The 20,879-nt window shown below is 37.0% G+C and overlaps 2 protein-coding genes and 2 long non-coding RNA genes across 62 annotated transcripts in view; 2 read left to right on the top strand and 2 right to left on the bottom strand.

Moving 5' to 3' along the window:
• Positions 1–20,879, top strand: part of nme4 (NME/NM23 nucleoside diphosphate kinase 4) — a 57,054-nt gene that overhangs the window by 7,512 nt on the left and 28,663 nt on the right. For 4 of the 7 annotated variants that reach the window (XR_015479665.1, XR_015479664.1, XM_087242377.1 and 1 more), the window contains 3 exons: positions 274–404; positions 501–602; positions 3,194–3,306. Coding sequence is in view for 5 of the 7 variants with exons in the window: in XM_087242375.1 (XP_087098501.1) it covers positions 274–404; positions 501–602; positions 3,194–3,306 (346 nt within the window). In the remaining 2 variants the exon portion in view is untranslated. 7 annotated transcript variants of the gene reach the window in all.
• Positions 6,634–9,841, bottom strand: LOC147845550 (uncharacterized). 2 transcript variants are annotated; one of them, XR_015480521.1, is made up of 3 exons: positions 9,392–9,841; positions 7,521–7,906; positions 6,634–7,428 (listed from the first exon to the last, which is right to left on the bottom strand). It is a non-coding gene; the product is annotated as an uncharacterized LOC147845550 (long non-coding RNA). The 2 variants fall into 2 exon arrangements; XR_015480520.1 differs by lacking the exon at positions 9,392–9,841 and having other exon boundaries at positions 7,521–8,917.
• Positions 8,446–11,546, top strand: LOC147845549 (uncharacterized). Its single transcript, XR_015480516.1, has 2 exons — positions 8,446–10,055; positions 10,700–11,546. It is a non-coding gene; the product is annotated as an uncharacterized LOC147845549 (long non-coding RNA).
• The window catches only part of nfixb (nuclear factor I/Xb), a 332,632-nt gene continuing 322,617 nt past the window's right edge, over positions 10,865–20,879 (bottom strand). For 39 of the 52 annotated variants that reach the window (XM_087243273.1, XM_087243282.1, XM_087243283.1 and 36 more), the window contains one exon: positions 13,610–17,957. Coding sequence is in view for 26 of the 52 variants with exons in the window: in XM_087243278.1 (XP_087099404.1) it covers positions 17,943–17,957 (15 nt within the window). In the remaining 26 variants the exon portion in view is untranslated. 52 annotated transcript variants of the gene reach the window in all.

Genomic DNA, 20,879 nt, shown 5'->3' with positions numbered 1-20,879 from the left:
GTATCTAGCAAAATGTAATCATGACAGAAAAAATTATATAGCCATCAGAAACAACTTATTAAAACTATTAACTGTTATTAAATATATTTAAAAATGTTGAAGATTTGTTAAACTTGGAAAAAATGACTTTTTAAAAATAGGTTTGCATTCAACTGTCCATGTTTGCCTGCGTGTCATCCAGTAGATGGCGCTGTTTGTTTAAAATTGATCATTACTCAGGAAAAAAAGACTATTTAAACTGACATGTATTGCTCTGTGTTTGTCCTGCTTTAGATTTCTCTGGCGTTAACGAACGCACTTTGGTTGCTGTGAAGCCTGACGGTGTTCAGAGGCGTCTGATTGGTGAGGTCATCAAGCGCTTTGAGCAGCGAGGATTCCGATTGGTGGGTCTGAAGATGCTGCAGGTGAGCGAATCTCTCATAAGTGAAATTCATGAGATTCATTTGTGACCTGTTTGTTTATCGTGTGTATGTGTGTGTGTGTGTTTTTTTTTTTTTCAGGCTCCTGACAAGCTTTTAGCACAGCATTACGTGTCTCTGCAGAAAAAACCCTTTTATTCCAGCCTGCTATACTACATGACCTCTGGCCCCATAGTCGCCATGGTGAGGACCAATCAAACTTGCACTACAGCAAAACAGCCTGTAATAATAATGATAATTATACTATGAGCAGCAGGGTGGCTCAGCTGTTAGCACTATCGGCTCACAAAAAGAAAGTTGCTGGTTCGAATCCCAGCTTGGTCAGTTGGCATTTCTCTGTGGAGTTTGCATGTTCTCCCCGTGTTGGTGTGGGTTTCCTCCGGGTGCTCCGGTTTCCCCCATAGTCACAAAGACATGTGGTACAGGTGAATTGGATTAACTAAATTGGCCATTGTGTGTGTGTGTGTACATGTTTTGTGACGTATAAGAACACAAATCTGTATAATGACATGGGTATGACACAGGTATTACAAAATATGAGGTGAAATATGAGGATATTGGTGACGTCCTCATTTCTCAAAATGCTTATAAATCCTACAGAATGAGTTTAATCAGAGAGTAAAGCTGCACACAGTCTCCTGTGATGGTTGGGTTTTGGGAAATATACGGTTTGGACAGTATAAAATGAATGGAAACCTATGTGATGTCCCCACTTTTCACAAAAACAAACGTGTGTGTGTGAGAGAGAGAGAGAGAGAGAGAGAAAGAAAGAAAGAAAGAAATGCAAGAGTTTATGGTTGTTTCCCAATATTAGGTTGAATAAATAAATATTATTGCTCTGTGCAAATCACGAATGCATTTGACAAACTGTGCAGTGTACTAGAAAGAGAATGCCATGACTTCGAGTGCACTGACATTTCAAGTGTATTTAATGATCATCCAAATTTTTTTGTTTTTTATTTCTTTTTTTTTTACAAAAATGTTTATTTAAAATGCTAAATAACATAGATGGTAGTTGGATGTCACTTGTAATAGTTTTTCATACTTGTTTATATTTTTCAGATGTATGTTGAGTGTTTCTTTTTCATCTGATCATTTAAAAAAAAAAAAGCTTTGCTGAAGTGTTTTAGAGCGCATAGTAGATCCAAAAATGAAAATCTACAATTAATTTACTCGCCCTCAGCCCACTGACGATGTTGGTGACTTGTTATTTTCAGTGGAACATTTCTCAGATCAGAATTGAAATGCTCAAAACTCCCTGTTCAATCTTCCCATCATTGTCACTTGTGCACATCAGAAAAGCAGTTTCTCAGTCCTTTAAACAAGTTGCAAATGCTTTTGTACATCCATGCAAATGATTATGTACAATTCTCTGATGTTTCATGTTTTCATGTTGATCGAAATGTAGTATTTTGGTCTCTGTTGAATAGCCTCATTCTCCACAACATTTAATCGTTTGTTCATGGCTTAAGTCTTTAAATGCAACATGGCTTAAAATGTTGTCATAATGCATTTTTCTATACATTTTTATTAGACTTTTATGTTTCTAAATCTGTCTAGAATTGGTCAATTTCTCCCAGGTGAATCGACTTTTTCTAATGAAGGTGTTAAAGGAGATTGTCATATGTTCACATTTCTACTTTAGTTTTTCCTTTGTGCTGTGCAGTGCTGTCTTTTCCTTTCTGTATCACAACGACATGATCTGGCAACAAATTACAGTACAAGCTTGTCCAAGTAAAAATGTTTACATCAGAACAGCCCTCCAGAGTACAGTTATATTGACAACATGACTAAGTAATTTGACTGTCTTATCCACACACAATGACACAAGGATTTATCATTCTGACGGCACTGACACGTTCATTGACAGACTTTTGCAATCCATGGTGTTTTGCTATTTGTACATGCTGTTTTGAGATGCACTTTACTGTTTTGCAAATTTCAATTCTGATCTGAGAAATGTACCAAAGTGACTGCACTAAAAAAAATCATGGCTTCCTTAATTTTAAGCTCAATCAAACTAACCTTATGAGTCCATTGAACTTACATACTCCTTTAAAATAATGACTTTATTGATCCTGAAATCAAATCACTTTTCCAACCTTTGAAATGTTTTTGTAGCCTCCTCCCAAGCTGTGCCTTTTCTACAACTTTATCCCAAAGGTCTTTTGAAAACGGGGTGTAATGCGAGTAAAGGTAAAGATTTTTACAGGGTATTCCATAGACACTAACTGCATATTCATGCATTTTCCTTCAGCATAGTCGCTTATTTATCAGGGGTCACCACAGCAGAATGAATCCCCAACTATTCCAGTGTATAATTTACTCAGCAGATGCCCTTCCACCCGCAATTCACTACTGGAAAACACACATACACACTCATTCACACACTACAGATAATTTAGTTCATCCAATTCACCTATAGCGAATATGTTTTGACTGTGGGGGAAACCGGAGCACCAGGAGCAAACCCATGCGAACACAGGGAGAACATGCAAACTCCACACAGAATCGCCAACTGACCCAGCCGGGACTCAAACCAGCAACCTTCTTGCTGTGAGTCCACAGTGCCAACCACTGAGTCATCGTGCCGCCCCAACTGTATTAGGTTCAGTCTAAGATATTAAAACGCATACCAATAATGCAACTGTATTTATCTAGTTACATTTTTACTTCTTAAAGTGGTTTAGTCTGTTAATTAATGATGCAATGCAACAGAAAAAGGTTGCCGATCACAGACCATCACAGACTGTCCTGCTTTAACTTGTGTTTAGGTGTGGGAGGGTCATAATGTGGTGAAGACGTCCCGCATGATGGTGGGAGACACAGACCCTGCAGCCGCCGCACCGGGGACTATCAGAGGAGACTTCAGTGTGCACATCAGCAGGTATTATTACACTCACACTGACCTCAGACTAGCTCTAAACCACACTAACATTTCAGGTTAGTCAATATACTAAAGCCATTAACATAAACTAACAATGCAAATAAACGTATAACTCATTTAACACGAATAATTAAAGCTTAACATTTACTAAACATGAGCTAACATGAACTAAAAATGCAAAGCTGTATTTAAAAAATAATAATAAATTAGCATTGACAAGTATTAAAGGGATAGTTCACATAAACATTCAATCATTACTCGCCGTTTAAACCTGTTTGAGTGTCTTTTTTCCCCCTGTTGAACACAGGGAAAAATTTTTGAAAAAAGCCATTGACTTCCATAGTATTTTTTGTTCCTACTATGGAAGCCAATAGCTGCTTTTTTTTTTTCCCCAAAACTTTTTAGGATATTTTGGTTTGTTGTCAACAAAAGAAGCTCATCAACGTTTAGAACAACTTGAGTGTGAGTAAATGATGAGGATGTTTTAATTTTTAGGTAAACTGTCCCTTTAATGCTGCAACAGATGCATCATCTAACATTCACCAAGGGAACGTTACTACATCTGCTTCAGTGTGTACACGTGCACTGTTCTGTTGAATAAAGTTGGCTATATGCTGGAGGATGCATGCACAGTGCTGCTTGAATCAGTGAACGAGAACAATTTAATAATTAAATATGAGGGATCATACAAAATGCATGTTGTTTTTTTATTTGGTACATTCCCGAGTACAATATTTGACAGACTACACACAGTTTACAAGAGAAAAAATTGTTTATTATAATATGGTTTTAATGCTTTGATCTACAACTTTTTTTTTTGGTGATAGTTGTTCATGACTTTTCTAGCATCTTCTGCAGATTTTTCCAGCAGTGACTGTATGATTGTGAGATTCATCCTTAAGGATGACTGAGGGACTCAAACACTATTAAAAACGCTTTAAAGCCTCACTAAAACTTAAACTCTTTATTTATTTATTTTTTGAAACATTAGTTTCCTTTAATTTCTCAGACTACACAACACCAGAAAGCTGATTTATTTAGATTTCAGTTGATGTTTAAAGGGCACCTATTTTACCCCTTTTTAAGATTTAAGATGAGTCTTTTGTGTCTCCAGAATGTGTCTGTAAAGTTTCAGCTCAAAACACCCATCAGATTATTTATTATACCTTTCAGACTTTTGGAATTTTCTACTCTGAACAGCCATGTAGCTGTTTTTTTGGCCTGTGCCTTTAATGCTAGTTCTCCCAGCTTACCATTCTCATGTGTCTGTCATGCTGTGTTCACACCAGACGTGGAAGAAGCGTCTAGCGTGAATGATTTACATCTTAAGTCGATGCAAAGATGCGAATAGACATCCTGCGGTGAAGCGGCGTGAGTTGAGCGTTTTGCACGATTGTTTCGAGCAAGTTGCTCAAGTTCAAAAATCTAAACGTCTGCAGACAATCACGTCGTGTTAACCAATGAGGAGCTTGCTCTTGTGGGGGTGTGATTATGACGTAGCGCCTCTTGTTGGTGTCCGGGGGGAAAATCCTCCTGCCCACACCAGTTCATCAAACCGGGCTCGGCTCAGTCAACCGCTGAAAGCTTTCATCTTCCATCTTCCAGGTCAATTTTCTGGAGGAGTTTCTGAGCTTACAGAGCTTGGGTGCACCTCTAAATAGATTTAGTGGACTCAGGCACAGCTTCAAATGAATCAACACTGTTTCTCAGCCTTTTTACAGCACATAAACAGTTATTCTCTCTATAAAATCCATGTTGGCCATTTAGCAGAGAAGCTAAAGTCACCGGGCAGACAGAAGCCCTGCCCATGATGCAAATCTGCATGTATTGTAAAGTGAATTTGACGCGCGAATGAAGCGGGTTTGATGTGGATATGAAGCAAGTAAACTTAAAATGTTCACGCATCTATTTACGCAGGATTTATCCGCGCGTACTGCGTCTGGTGTGAACACCACATCAGTGTGCCTCAATCTCCGCCTCGGCTGTGTAAGATAAACAGCACAGGGATAGACATCAAATAACGTTTGAGAGAAATACTACAGTAAGGACTTTCCCAATGATTATTTAATGTATTTGTTGTGGAATTAATTCAAGCCTGTTTGCGACAATCACACACAATGTCGTTACAAAGTTCACACACACACACACACACACAGCACGTGTTTAACTTTGCACTGTTTTTGCATGGCAAATGTGACGGAATGCACGTTAATATCTACTGCTGTATGAATATGCGTTATATTAATGAACAAAATATACCTAATTTAATGTCCACAAAAACGGGATTGAAGTGTCTTTTTTTTATAATTGTACTGACATGCGGTTGTAGTGATGAATATGGTGAAATCGCTGTAATTCATTACTAACATGCACTGTTTAAACATGAGCTTGTGCAACTCATTTGATGACTTATGATCACAGCGAGCTGAACAGATCTTTTAACCCTGATTGCTTTGCGCATGTGCTGTCTTGTTGACTTACCTACCGCGTTACTACAGAGACATGTTAATATGTGGCTGTTAATCAATTTGTTGCAGTGGGCCTTAAAATGGGAGGGATTTGAATCCTATTTAAATTTAAGACAATTAAAAAAAAAAAGACTTGCAGTCTTTATATCACTCCAATATGACTGTGGACACACTATACCTACACACATTTCTGTCCAAACAGCTTACAAAAGATGATCTTCTTTATGAGTGCCCTTTAAATCTTATTTTTTTTAGTAATATATATTTTGTACCAGGGTCAGTAAATTAAAAAACAACATGCATCTTGTATGATTAGTCTAGCTGAGGTGAAATGAATAAATGTCTGCTCACTGCTTCAGAAATGTGGTGCATGCGTCTGATTCAGTGGAGGGAGCGCAGAGGGAGATCTCGCTGTGGTTTCACCGCTCGGAGCTTGTGGACTGGGAGGGATGCGATCACAAAAACATTTACCACCTCTGAGAGATGCACAGTGATGTTTGTGTGTTCAGTTCACTTCAATAACCTCATATGGGACAATTCCAGGTCAATTTCATTAATGGCACAGAAAAATCTTTTGCTTGGCTTTGTAAATTATCATTGTAATGTAACAATTGAATGTAAATAGGTTACAATGGTTCTATTTTATATTACAAACAGTATTCAAATGTATTTTGAAGAGTGTTTACAAAAGGTGGCCTTCAATATTTTAAACTGACTCTTTGCTTTGCACAAGTGCTGGTTACAATAGACTAATTTGTTTGAAAGCTTTAATAGTTTAGCAATTTTGTTACTTTTTAACATATTCGGTGATTAATATACAATGTTGACCACTTTAAAAGATGTGTTTAAACAATGTGGGTTAATGTTTTTTTTTTTTAATAAAAATAAAAATTACTTGCATTTGTTACCCAATCCCCTCTCTGAGGGAAATAAAAAATGTAATAACAATACATTAATACATATAGACTGTTAATTTATCAAGAAAATGTTCAATAAATGCTTGCTATAATAAAAAAAAAAGTGAATCTACTTCAAGTACTGCCGTTTAGTGATGGCTGTTTTTGAAGCTGTTTTTCGGTGCGAGTATTGAATTGGCAGACTCAAGTGATTTCAGTTAGCGTGGCTTCATTATTGCATAATTTGTTTGGAAATGTTAATGGTATTCTGCAGGATGACCTGTGTAATATAAACTACACATCAACTATGCAGGATCATACAGATCGCCCTCTTGTGGCCAATCACTGAACAGCTTTCACAGGTATCACCTGATCTCGGATCTGTTTGAATGAGCCATTGTAAAAACCAACAGTCTCTTTTTGGCCTGGGGTCTGTTCTTCATATGTGGATTACTTGATTACTGTAGCTGGATTTGGTTATTGACAATTTAATCCAAGATTGTTTTGTTTTTCAAAACTCATCCGAGAGTTCTTGTCATAACAACAGTTCAGGTCTGCTCGGGAAAAGGCTTATTTCTTATAAAAAGGATCAGACTAGGTAATTTCAAGTAATAGTGAAATTATGTACTGAATGCTGATTTTTTTTTTTTTTTTTTTTAAGGAAAATGGTAAAAAAAAAAAAAAAAAAAAGATGCGAGTAGCCTGTTATTATTGATATTTGTCAAACATATGGTAAAACAACATTAAAAGCATTAGACCTTTGTGTAGGTCTACTGTTGGTTAAACTGCTCAATTTAGTTTAGACTATTCCAAGTCTAAACTAAATTGAGCATTTTAACCAACAGTAGACCTACACAAAGGTCTTGAACAGACTTTTTAATATGATGACATCAGAATGCAACCATTCAATTCTGAAGGTGAATGATTGTGTTTGAGACATATGCTATTCACTGGTAAAATGAGACATTAGAGATTATCTTGCATTATATTCAATATTATACAGGCTAAAGTAGTTCTACTGCCCCAGTAAACATTTATTTTCATGCACAACACTGTGTTCGCTATGAAAGAAAAAAAAAACATCAAATGGTTGTCAAAATCATAACTCTAAAATGCGATATGATCATTTAAATGCGGTGTGAGCCGAGTGCATTCAGAGTGACTGCAGCCATGACATGAAGGAATAAACACAAACAATGCAAAGCATACGTACTGCGTGGCTTCCAAACGATCGCTCTGCAACAAACTGAATGTTTTTTACAACTTTGTTATCTGTTATTCACAGCCTATGCAGGTACTGTTCACTAGACATCATTCACGTGTTCTTTTGGTAGTAAACAGTGCGTTGGCTCAAGTTTGCTGCTGCGATTACATCGTTACATTACAGTTGTTCTCCATTGGTTTGGCTCATTTCTTGAAACAAAAATTACATTCTCAAAATTCTAAGATCATTTGGCAAAACAGTGTTACAGTTTAGCACAAAGCTATAGCTCACTTGCAAAAGCTCATATCTCTCCCAGAACAGTTCACTCATGCATCAAAACTAAATTCCTTTCTCAAATAGAAAGTCAGTGTCACAAAAATGGAAATATCCTTCTCAATTGCTTTGGCTCATTTCTTGAAACAGACCAGACATTCTCAACACTTGGTGCTTTTGCCAAAATAATGTGGATGGTTCGGCACAACACCATGGTTCACCTGCAATAGCTCATACCTTTCCCAAAACAGTTCACTCATTTGTCAAAACTAAATTCTCTTCTCATTTAAACAGTCAGTGCCCCCAAAATGCTTTGTCCCTTTTGCATTGTGTAAGCACTGCAAGTCAAAACGTTTAGATGTTTTGTCCCCATGGCAAAGGACCACTAAAATATCCCTCATGTCCACCTCACAATCTTAGCCCAGTCCTTCATTGATAATGGTTACTGTACCGTTTTTGTCTAACTAGCAGAATACAATTGTGTATAAAACTGAAAAAAAAGAAATACGATTTTAGGGTGAGAGTAGCCTCCAAGGTTTGACGTCACACATTGCACTCATACTGCCAAGGAAAGGGTAACTCCTTTTTTTTATTGTAATGATCAACCACACACAAAGTAACTTCCATATATCAGAGCAAGAAACTGTATACAGCATAATAAACTGTAATATAAACACACAATCAAAATACTAGAGTGCTATAAATAAAGCTGGAGTTTCATAACAGCTCTTTACTGCCCGCTGTTCTCACCCTCCTGAGCATCCACACGCTGAAGTCTGTGGCCACAGACATCACAGTGTACCGTATATTCTCTCTTGCAATGCAAAGAGGGAAGAAATGGTGTTAATGTCGCAACCATCCCCTACAATGATCAAATGTTCCAAGGATTCACCTACTGCATGGTATTCATGGTATTATGGTCTTGACTAATTTTGACAATTGAACAAACTATTGTGCATGTGATGACTTATACAATGAAATGACTCTGACACGTTTTGAAACTGAGTTTGAAACCTGTGGTTTAGATCAACAAGATCTATTCACTTGGACATTGTGCTAAATGTAGTAATCTGTACTAAATCTGCTAAAATCTGTACTTAATCATTTGCAAAGATGTACTAAGACATTTGCAATTTGATGAAATGAATGAGAAATTCAATTCTGTTGTGAACAATTGGCAAGTGGTTCAGAGGTTTGTCCATGTTGTTTTGAGAATGTAATTTGTTTCAAGAAATGAGCCAAACCAATGGAGTAAAACTGTAAGACAGAAATGACATTTCTGGGTAAATTATATCTTATATACTCAGTATGTGACATTTAACACCATTTGGAGGTGTCCATGTTGCTAAGCTGAGGGTTGAATCGAGTTTTAAAAATGTATGAATAAAACCTCCGCAATCTACCCTACAAAATAAAAAAGTGGGTGTTCTCCCCCCAAGGGGTTCAAAGAGAATATAAAAAAAAATGGACTTACAAATGCGTACTATTTTAAGGTGCCGACTGACTGAATTGTGTATGATAATAGTCATAACCAATATTCAAGTTTTTCAAATAACTTATGCAGTCATGCACACGTTTTGACAGCTAATATGTCGGTGATTTAGTTGCAGAGACATTTTTACCAATGCTTATTTGATGCAAAATTAATTCAAGCAGTGAATAGACCTAGGCTACTATAATAAATAAAATCCGCTCTAAAAGTAAAACTAAATAAATTGCTAAATACTGACACATAAAAATGTAAAGCATGGGTCTTAAAGGCCCCGTTTACACTGTCAGTTAAATGAGACCCAACTCAAATTTTTCTTGCTTATATGTGACAGATTGGATCTCTTCTATGACCATGAAAACATGAAAAAAAACGCATGCATTTTAATATTTAGAGATCAATTCCAGGCCTCCAGATATGTGACACTGCGACTATCATGTAAACAGGCAGATCGGATTTGAGGCATGCTGGTCTTTGTACATCATTAAACTTGGGACAATGTGGTACTTTTCTGCGGTTTAATGACGTAGAAGGAAGAGCGTGTGTGAAGACGCTGACATGGTAAACAATAACATGGAAACATGGAGAAGGACAGTGGTCGATGGCAGAAGTTAGCAGCCTTCTTGCCCTGTTGGGAGACGAGTCAGTGGAGGACACCATATATAAACCATAGGCGCAAGCTGCGATGACGGCTCTTTCCTCCCTTCTCCGCTTCAAAATTATTTTAAAGTTGGGCGATCTTCACATTTAGCAGAGCTAACAGCAAGACAATTTCTTCCATCATGGCGCAGATGCTAGAACCTGCCTTTACACATGTGCGACGTCGTAAGTTGTATGGCAAGTGTAAACGCATGATTCAGACAATTAGAAGAATGTCTTCACTGCTTGGGGCTGAAGTGAATTCCTGGAGGGCCGCAGCTCTGCACAGTTTTACTTCAACCCTAATCAAACACAACTGATACATCTAATCAAAATGTTCGAGACTCTTTTGAACACCTCTATTATTTGGATCAGCTGTGTTTGATTAGGGTTGGAGCAAAACTGCAGAGCTGCGGCCCTCCAGGAATTCACTTTGAGACCCATGGTGTAAAGCATGCAGCCTACAACAAAAGTGGAAAGTTCATCAAATGAAATCAAATGATGCCCTCACGCTGCTCTGCCAAAATTGGAATTATCTTTCAGTTTGGAAGATAAGGGAGGCTGAAAAGAACCACACAAGGTCAGCATTACAGTCAAGAACATCCTTTTATTCAATCAGTTAAAGGTGCTGCTCTTTCTTGTTTTTCTTATTATGGAAAAGAAATCGTAATCAACACATGCATTTCACCATGAGCTCTGGAAGGAGTGTGGACCGAAGGGCGCCGCTCGAGGCCTTCAAACCGAGGTCTCGCGCTACGCTAAAGCATCCGCTCAGTTTAAACAGTACAAAACTAAATAGCAAAGAAAGAAAATGGACGGCCAGTACCAGGGAGGGACAACGAGAGCTTCAAACGCATGTCCATCACTATGGCTTTCACTTATTAGTAAATCACAGCCGACTCACAAAGTGAAACGATTGCATAATTAGTTTGTGGGAGGAAGCGAGTTGTTAATAAGCACAAGTCGGCTTTTGCTGGTGAGAAGTTTAATTTAATTCTCGCTCTTTTTTTTTTTTTTTTTTTTTTAATCACTTTGGTTGAAAAGGAAAAAAATAAATGATCATTTTGAAACTGTCGCTTTCCCTGGGCTGAAACCACTCCGTTTTTAAGGTGCTTTGTTTACTTTTTTGTGTATTTTTTTCCGCTTTAAATTAAATATCTGGTCACTTACAACCATTCGAAAGGTGCATCATCAATACAGATTCTTAATACATACAGATTATAGCAAATCAACTGGATTTGGTAACAATCAAAAAAAAAAAAAGAAATAAATAGATTAAAACAACCCTATTCTACCCCAGCGGTCAGCCTCGTTTTCGTAACCTCGTCCATCTTTTTAAAAAATCAAACAAACAGAAAAGCACCCGTCGGTCGGACGTCCCACCAGAGCTCACCAGCGTAACTTGTTCACGTACATTAACTGTTCAATGGAGAAGCTGAAGAGATCGGTATGAATACAACGTGAAGCTTACAGACAAGAATAACATGTGAGCTAACTGCATTCTGCTCAGACAACATTTTTTTTTTTATTTTAAAACCCCTCCGTTCAGAGAAAAGGGGCGCAGGGAAAAGGCGATGGTTATGCAACTATAGACTACTCCAGTGTCCAAAAGAGGCAGAAGACAAGATTACAGAGGAAGAAAAAAGCAAGACAGATATTATCATCATTTTTTTGTTCTTTTTGTACAGTTTTCTTAATTATCCAACAATAAAAAGAGGAACTAAGTCACACCGATTTCCTTTAGTACTATATATACTGCTTTGATAAGGAGAAATACAGAAGTTTGAAGGAGGGGACTTTTTTTTTTCTTTTCTTTTTTTTTTCTTTTTTGTAGTTTTTTTTTGAGATGGGCACTCAGGATTACAAGATGGTGTCTGTGAACAAAAGGCACTTTTTAGGGACAACCTTTATGATGCTCTGAGTCTAACACTAGATCACAAAACAAATATTTAGAGTCATTTACAAGGAGGGCCGGTAGAGGGCGCTGTAGGGTCAGAGGGGAAGGGGTTCAACTCTCTCTCTCTCCTTCTCTCTGATTGGTCACTTTGAGCGTGGAAAGAATGTAATTTTGTATAAAGCATAAACAGGGATGCTGTTTTGTAAATCGATCATTCTAAATGTCAGACTGCACGATTTTCATAGTAGCGTTACAGATGTTTTCACACCGCATGACTAGCGTTTCGTCGCTGCTGTGTTTACACTGTAAGATGGATTGGCGACAGGGAGTTTCAAAATGCATGACTTTACAATCGGAAGAATCGCCAACAACTTTGTCTCGGTCCACAAACTATGTCTCACAACCAAACACATGTGAGAAGTGACATGGAAACAACACAAGGTCATGTAGTAGCCTAAATTAACTAGCCTACACAATGAGAAAGAAGCCTTTAGTGGGATAAAAAAATTACTTGTTTTGCAGCCCTGGCTTTTAAAGGGCATTTGGGAATTATTTCTTCTCACCTTTTTTTGGTTTTCGACATAACAGAGACTGGTGCTCCTGCCAAATTAACACTAGTGCTACCTTCATTTCTTGGGCCAAAAAGAAGCCATTTTAACTTCTACCACAATTGGATCACTTTTCACAGGGCATGATTTTGTATCGACAGCTCCAGATGTTTAGAATGCTAAGTGTCTGAGGTGTGTCGGCGACTTATTGGCGATTCTCTGATCGCGTATTTGACAGTTCACACTGTGTGATTAGCTATGTTTCCCATTAAAGATGCGAATTAAATGTATGCGCGAAAATGGATTATCACATAAAAGATGTGCAAATAAAGCAGCGTTTCCATCCAATGATTCAAAGAGAACAAAATCTTTACTTCCTGATTAACGGGTAGCAAATACCAACAGTAAAGACGAAATTTGCTGCGGTAGGAGAAGCTGCATCAATCATTTCTTCATTTAATAAATGACTTGCGCCTCAGAAAACAATGCCCACACGTAATGAACACGTAGTGGCGTTAGAAGGCGTGAGACGTGGAGCACAGATGCTCTTGTCAGTTCTGGAGGTAATTAATAATATAATAACACTCATACTGAAGTGGTTGAAGCATTTAAGAATGACCGAAACAACAATTGAGATATTGTACAGTGTGCTCAGCCTGCTGATTTGTCCATTCACCCACATTTTAATCATCACGTGATCTCTTATAACAAAGTCACATGACCTTTTTTTAATGCGCATACTGGAATTTGTTTGGTGAAAGTGTTTCTGTCATAGTTTATGCACATTTTTTTTATCAAATGAAAAGTTTATCCCACTCAATTATGCGCATAAGTTTTTAAGGTGCATTTTTTTAAATTGATGAGCATCTTGGCGTTTCAGTCAACTGTATTCTTTTTTTTTTATGTGCATATGCAAATTGCGCATACAAATAGGTGGATGGAAATAGGTAGATATTATTACTCACATGAACAAGCACTGATTAGCCTGTGATTTGTCTAGGATTTTTCAAAACTTGTCGGCGGGTCAAATCATGCAGTCTGAACTTGGCATAAATTAAAAAGTGTGTATATAATACATAGACACCACTTAGTTTGTAGCTTACACAGGGCATTTTAGATTATACGAGCTGTGTTAAAGCCTCTCCCATGAACAGGGAAGATCTTGTCATGTATCAGTGAAACAATTTGAACATACAAAAAAGCCTGCAAAGTTTTTTCGATGAAACTTTACGTTCTAAGACAGCAGCTTCAAAGCATGTAAGTCCTAAAAACTGGAATGCATAGCATAAAAAATCCGGTTAAAATCTTGCTGTCAGTCAACATTCCTTGAGAAAAGGTTGGAAGAAAAATGCCTTTTGTCACAACCTTGACCACTATGAACCCCCTTCCCTCTTTAGCAAATACAAAAAGAAAAAGAGAACGCTTTTTTCCCCCTAAAATTTGCTAACACTTATTTTTTTTTGTCATCTTATGTATAATAATCCATAAAAAGCACCTGTTTCATTTAGTGATATATTCTGACATGTCACAAAAACAGTTTCATCAGCCCTCCTAAGTTTTGAGAACAAATCATTACAAATAAACGATTAAAAAAAGCAGAAAAAAAGGAAAGATTACAAAAAACAAATTCCCAAAACTTACAAAGAGCGTTTCCTCTCTCTGTCTCTCGCTCGCTCTGTCCGCCCTGTAGTTTAGAGTCCCGGACGGTGTGGACTTTACTATAATAGAAGGATTTTTCACCTCTACGCTTTCCTGTACACCCTAACAATCAGACAAACACAGTTTCTACCCAAGGCATTGCACATGGCTCAATCAACACACTTTATTTTGCAATAACAAATACTTCCTGTCCAAACACAATAGAAAAATCAAAAGCCGTGCATTATTTTTTTTTTAACTCTACGCTATGCTGTACGTTTTTAGCGGAAATCTGATTTCCGCCAGTTTATTTTCCACTCTAATTATTATTATTATTATTATGATTAAGTGCAGAACCGGGGACTGGTACTTCTGAACGGATTGATGATAACTCGCCATACTTCAAAAAATAACTAGACTGCCACTGAGCTTATTAGGCAAATAAAAAAAAAAACATGTATATATAAATATATATGGATATATCCTGTATATATAAAGATGTTTGTAACTAGTGAGCTGACGCTTGTTTTTTTTTTTTTTCTTCTTCTCATAAAAATTTCACGCTCCTCTATAGCTTATATGCAAGAAAATAACCTGAATTCATGTTTAACAAATTGCATAATGGGAATACAGAGGCACTTCCTTTGATTAGAAAAGAAAAGACCATTGCCATCACGATTCTCGGGTGGGTTTTCTAGCAAAAAGCGATGACACGGCCGCCGTCCGGCAACAATGCTTCCCTGCAGTGAGATTCATGGTCAGGCAGTCCAGTTATTTTGTGAGGTTATCGATTACAGCTAAAGGTTTGTTTAATGGAGGCTTCCCTTTGTAATCAATCTCTGCGGAGGACAGTGTGTGTGTGTGTGTGTGTGTGTGTGTGTGTTTGCACATACTTATTATTTAAGACAGCCATTCTGAAATGGAGTGAAACCTAGTAAACTCGACTCCGAGTGACCCACTTCCCTCTGATATGTCAGGCATTCTTTTGCTCCGCAGTGATGTCACATGTTCTTGGAACACGGACTTCTGGGAGTGTAAACAAAATTCAGAAGTGGGCGTGTCTCTATGGCCGTCTTTATTAGCGCTAACCAACCGGGGACTTTTAGCCTCGATACAAAAACATTCTAAATAACGGAATGACTAGTTGCGACTAAGTAATCAGCTACTAATATGCTCTCACAAGAACATTTCTACTTTAATTGAAAAACATATTTTTTTTCAAGCATATGGCTTTAATTAAATAATAATTAGAGAATTGTAGCGGTCACATTTAAGGCTCATTCACACTAATATTGATAATAACTGAAGGCTGATTTATACTTCTGCGTCAAATGCATGCATATGCCTCAGCGCAGCCTTCGCACGATGGCATAGCCCTCGCCAAGGCTGACGCCGATGCTGACCTCTCAAAAAATGTAACTACACGTCGCAACGACACATAGCGCAAGCTCTGTGATTGGTCAGCTTGCTACCAGTGACATGCGTAGACGGAGTTGAGAGCAACGGAGTGAGTGTTTACAAGTGTGGAGTTCCGTGAAGGAAATCTTTTTTTGTGTTGCACGTCCGCCTTTTCCTGCGTTTGAATTAGCAGGTTTTAGCTACTTGTAGTGTTCAGAAAAAACAAACGCAGAAGTATAAATCAACCTTTAGGTGTTCACAAGTTAATGCATAATAATGTTTTATTTGTTACACTGTAAGAGCGCACTGAATATCCAGTTCAACAAGTGAAGGACTCTGATTGGCTGTCATTGTTTTTATCGTTTATCAATTCGGCTGAAAAAGTTAAAACGTAGCCTAGTTGTGACTTAAAGAGACACTAAGTTACAACTAACTATTAAATATTTTTGTGTTGCACCACTGAACATTTACGTTTAAACGTAACGCTATGTTTAACGATTTAAATACTTTTTATTGGATATTACGTCATTAAATACGACTGTACGGAGAGCTTACGACCTGCTAACTATGGTTTCCCGTAAGAACTTGTGGTGCAACCGAAGTAAGAACAAATTTAGTTACAAACTTTATGGTAGTTACTAAGCCCATAGTGTGAACTTAACGTTCCAGTTAAAGAACGAACAGCTGGTGCAACCCTACCCTGGATTTTTCCCCCCAGTGAGAACATTGTTATAAGTGCAGACTTTGCTACTGTTTTACTTTTGTATATATTGTGTACAGATGATTGACGGAAGTAGTGAGTGAAATCGTTTCTGTTTTAATAGAATCCAGTTTGAGCAAAACCTTCAGTAGAGTTCACATCAAAGGGGTATATGCACACAGACATTTCATTTCAGGCAGCCAGCCTCAGCGCTTCCGGTGAACAGTCTTTCCATTATAAAATCGTCACGTTTAAGGTCTGATTTCTTTAAAAATGAGTGTTTTTTTACTGCCTGATTGCTGTACGATATAAAGTGGGTCTTAAACCATACAAGAAGCACTGCATTAAAATCCATTTCCCCCTGCCATGTCATTTATTTTACCCCAGTATTTTCAATAGAGTTTTTGCACTCGCCAGCTGCTCCTGACAATCTTTTAAATCGTTTTACGCTTGACTAAATCAATGCTTCAGTCTATTTAACTGAGTGTATTTTAATTACATTACAACATCGATGCTGTAAAAGAAACCTTATGAAAAGTCACATTAGACTTTCACGAGAAGTTTATCATTAGATGATTAACACTAGCTGTGCATATATCCCATTCAAAGTAACACAAACTGACTGTTGCTCAGTGAATTTGGTTGATTTAGTGTATCACTGCACTATTACCAGCAAACAGAGGTCCTTTAACAGCCACAAAATCTCACAAATGTGCCTTAAATGTGTGCGTTGTCTGTCCTACAGGAGTGCTAAAAAAATCTAGTTGGCTAAGGGCCTGAAATGACAAAACATTTTTGTTCAAGGCCTAAAAATGAGGACGTCCTTTCAGAAGCATCTCTGGGTAGTTTGTAGCGTGTGTTCATTTTTCTCCGCAATCTAATGTGCAAATAATGTCCGCCGTCGATCAATAGTGCACGTCAATCTAGTGTTCTTCTCATATTTGTAGTGCAATACTCCTGCTTTTCGTAGTTAGTTTATGAATTGACTGAAGAAGGGAACATTAAACAGACGTTTCACCCGCTATAAATGTGAAACGTCTAGTGAATTTTAGTGTCGCCTGTTTGCTGAATGTCAGCACGTTTAAGTGTTTTGATTACAAACAAAATATAAGGGATCGAGTACAAATCTTGCATGTTTGTTGTGTCTGAATCCTCACCACTGAAACTGTTGAAAATCCCGGCCATTGTACACTACATCCTTGTTGCTAGTATGATTTAGTGTCTCTGTAGATCAGATACTGTAGTTTGTGTGTGTCAGTCCGTCTGTTTCCTCCGCCGGTGATCTGACAGTCTTTAGCGGAGCTGCTCATGTGGGTTTGAAGGGCGTCTGACGGTTGGCAAATACATGCTCGAACGTTTCCCAATCATATTCTGCTCACGTCTCGTAGGGTGCGTTTCGGGTGGGAGGGAATTTTCAAACAGGATTTTTTTTTTGTCAAAAAAGAAAACTTTCAAATTGTGTCGACAGGTTGCAGGCAGGACCTCGTCAAAGGAACCATGACTGTAAAAAAAACACATAATATAAAGGCATTGTTAGTGTTTTACTATATTTGACTTTTTTGCAATCCATTATTTAGCAACATGATACAGATTTTTCTCCATTTCTGAGAACTCTCTTAAACACACATTTTTACATGACACCACTAATATACTTATAAAACGTAATATTTTAAAAATGTATTAAAATATCAACAATATGACACGGTTTTGTAACACTTAAAAACTGGCACACATTTCTACATCACACCCACACTACTTGACAAAAGTATTGTCGTTGATCCTAGTTGTAAGAGCAACAAATAATAACTTGACTTCTAGTTGATCATTTGGAAAAGTGGCAGAAGGTCGAATTTTTTTATTTTTATTTTTTTTTACATGAATCATCTGTTGAATATCACAAATACTGCAGAAGACCTATTGGAACCCGCATGGACCCAAGATTCTCACAGAAATCAGTCAAGTTTGGTTTTGAGTTACATTCAGTATGGGGGTGTGCGAGAGATCTGCAGAGTGGATGGCAACATCAACAGCCTGAGGTATCAAGACATTTGTGCTGCCCAATACATTACAAACCACAGCAGAGGGCAAATTCTTCAGCAGGATAGCGCTCCTTCTCATACTTCAGCCTCCACATAAAAGTTCCTGAAAGCAAAGAAGGTCTAGATGCTCCAGGATTGGCCAGCCCAGTCACCAGACATGAGCATTATTGAGCATGTCTGGGGTAAGATGAAGGAGGAGGCATTGAAGATGAATCCAAAGAATCTTGATGAACTCTGGGAGTCCTGCAAGAACGCTCTCTTTGCCATTCCAGATGACTTTATTAATACATGATTTGAGTCATTGCTGAGATGTATGGTTGCAGTCCTCCAAGCTCACGCAATTCATACACAATATTCATTCTTCCTCCACTGCACCATGACTTTATATTCTAGACTGTACATTATTTCTTTTAAGTGACAAAACTTTTGTCTAAGCTAAGTCGGACCTTACTGTCCTAATAAAATCTTCAAAAATCAAGGAATGATCATATTTTATTTAGGTAAAATAAGTGTAATCTAGAGGCATTTGCCTTTCATATAGCCTCTGCTGATAACAAATGATCAACTAGAAGTCAAGTTATTATTTGTTGTTCCTAAAGTTTGGATAGGCGACAAGACTTTTGTCAGGTGTACTAGTTATTAAACTTTATATTTTAAAATATAATTGTAACGCTATGAAAATAGCAACATGACAAGACTTTTAATAATACAAATGTGTAATTTAATCATTTTTATAATTTTGTGGAAATTTGATAATCGGATGTATTAAAATAGTCCTCAACCAACAGTTACTGAAGATAAACAATTAAATTGTAATTCAAATAAACATCACATACACAGGAAAACCTCTATTTTAGCTTTAAATGTTTATGTTGAAGCAACCCAAACAGTGTGCATTTTAAATCTCAAATGTAAAAAGCTAAATCTAAATATTTTTGAGGAAGTGCTGCAGTTTCTGAACCAGCAAACCTCTTTCTGACGCGTCTCTCTAATGCCGACGCATTGACTTTCCTACCTTCTCTTAATACAGATCATAAAGTCCAAATCTCACTGATAACAACTATCAACAGAGAAATATTTACAGTTTATAGTGCATTTACATCACGCTGGAGTTACAGAAAAACACCCCAAACTTGTCAATTCTTGTTTATAAAAAAAAAAATAAGTGTCAGCAGCTGAGTTACCTCTACACATTTGACTGTTTATCGATATTAAGGTGAAGCTATTATCCTTCGTTCACTAGTCAGGTACTACTTGGAAAGTGAAGTACATGTAAATGTCAGTCTGTAACATATGACCAATAAACAAAGAGCAAATAAATGTGTTACTGTATGTAAAATATGATCATTTATATTTATATGGAAATTATATAAATTTATTGACTTATTCTGCAATACAGAAGTGCACTCGTTATTGCGATTGTTTTAGAACTTCAAATTCAGTTGCCTATGGAAGAAATTATCATGAATAATAAAGAGCAGAAAACGGTCAAACTACCTGCTCTACAAACAAGTGTGTACATGACTATACCAGGGTATCCGCGGGGTCATAAAAAGTCTTAAATTCACTGAAATATTGTGTTGTAGGTCTTGAATCATTTTAAACAGGCATTCATTTTCTTATATTCAAGTAAAGCTACCCAATCAGGCCTACACCCATCCAATTATTCTATCTCAACTCTTATTTATTAACTCTATTTACCAACTCTATTTCTATTTCTATTCATAAACATATGTTTAATTATCAAACTTACAAAAACATTTGTTTTTAATGTTTTTATGTTTGGACCATTAGAAAAAATCCTTAGAGTTCAACCTTGTGCAAGTCTGAAATTTAAATCAGAATGGTCTTAAAAAGGTCTTAAAAAGTCTTAAATTTGTTTTGATGAAACCTATAGACACCCTGTATACACAAAAAGGAAAATAATGTAATAAGAAAATGTCAGTTTGCAACCAAGCAGCAGAAAGAGCTGTTTTTAAAGTCTAAATATCAATGGAAGTGAATGGGACCAGAAGTCTGGAGCCAAAAAGATTCCAATAGCTATGGCCGCTCGTATGTTAAGAATAATGTCAATAGATTTTTTAAAAAGTACTCAGTAAATCTAAATGTTATGTAAATGTCTGTCACTTTTGTTTGGGGTGAACAACACATTTTTAAGCGACACTACACAACATTCCTGTTGTGGTTTGTAAGTATTATATTTGAGCCTGGTGCACTAACTGTACTGTAAATTGTAATGTGTTATTCATGGGTTACATTGATAAAAATATTATCAAACGCATATATATTGTTGAGAACTAAATTAATATTTAAAATGATTATTATTTTAGTTTGGCTGGAATAAACAAATATATTTAAAACATTTTTAAAAAAAAGGTCAATTT

This window comes from Danio rerio, chromosome 3 (assembly GCF_052040795.2).
Source record: "Danio rerio strain M-AB ecotype USA chromosome 3, GRCz13ab, whole genome shotgun sequence".
In the NCBI taxonomy this organism is placed as follows: Eukaryota; Metazoa; Chordata; class Actinopteri; order Cypriniformes; family Danionidae; genus Danio; species Danio rerio.
The sequence above is the reverse complement of the archived record's forward strand: the minus strand, read 5'-3'. Positions and strand labels throughout refer to the sequence as shown.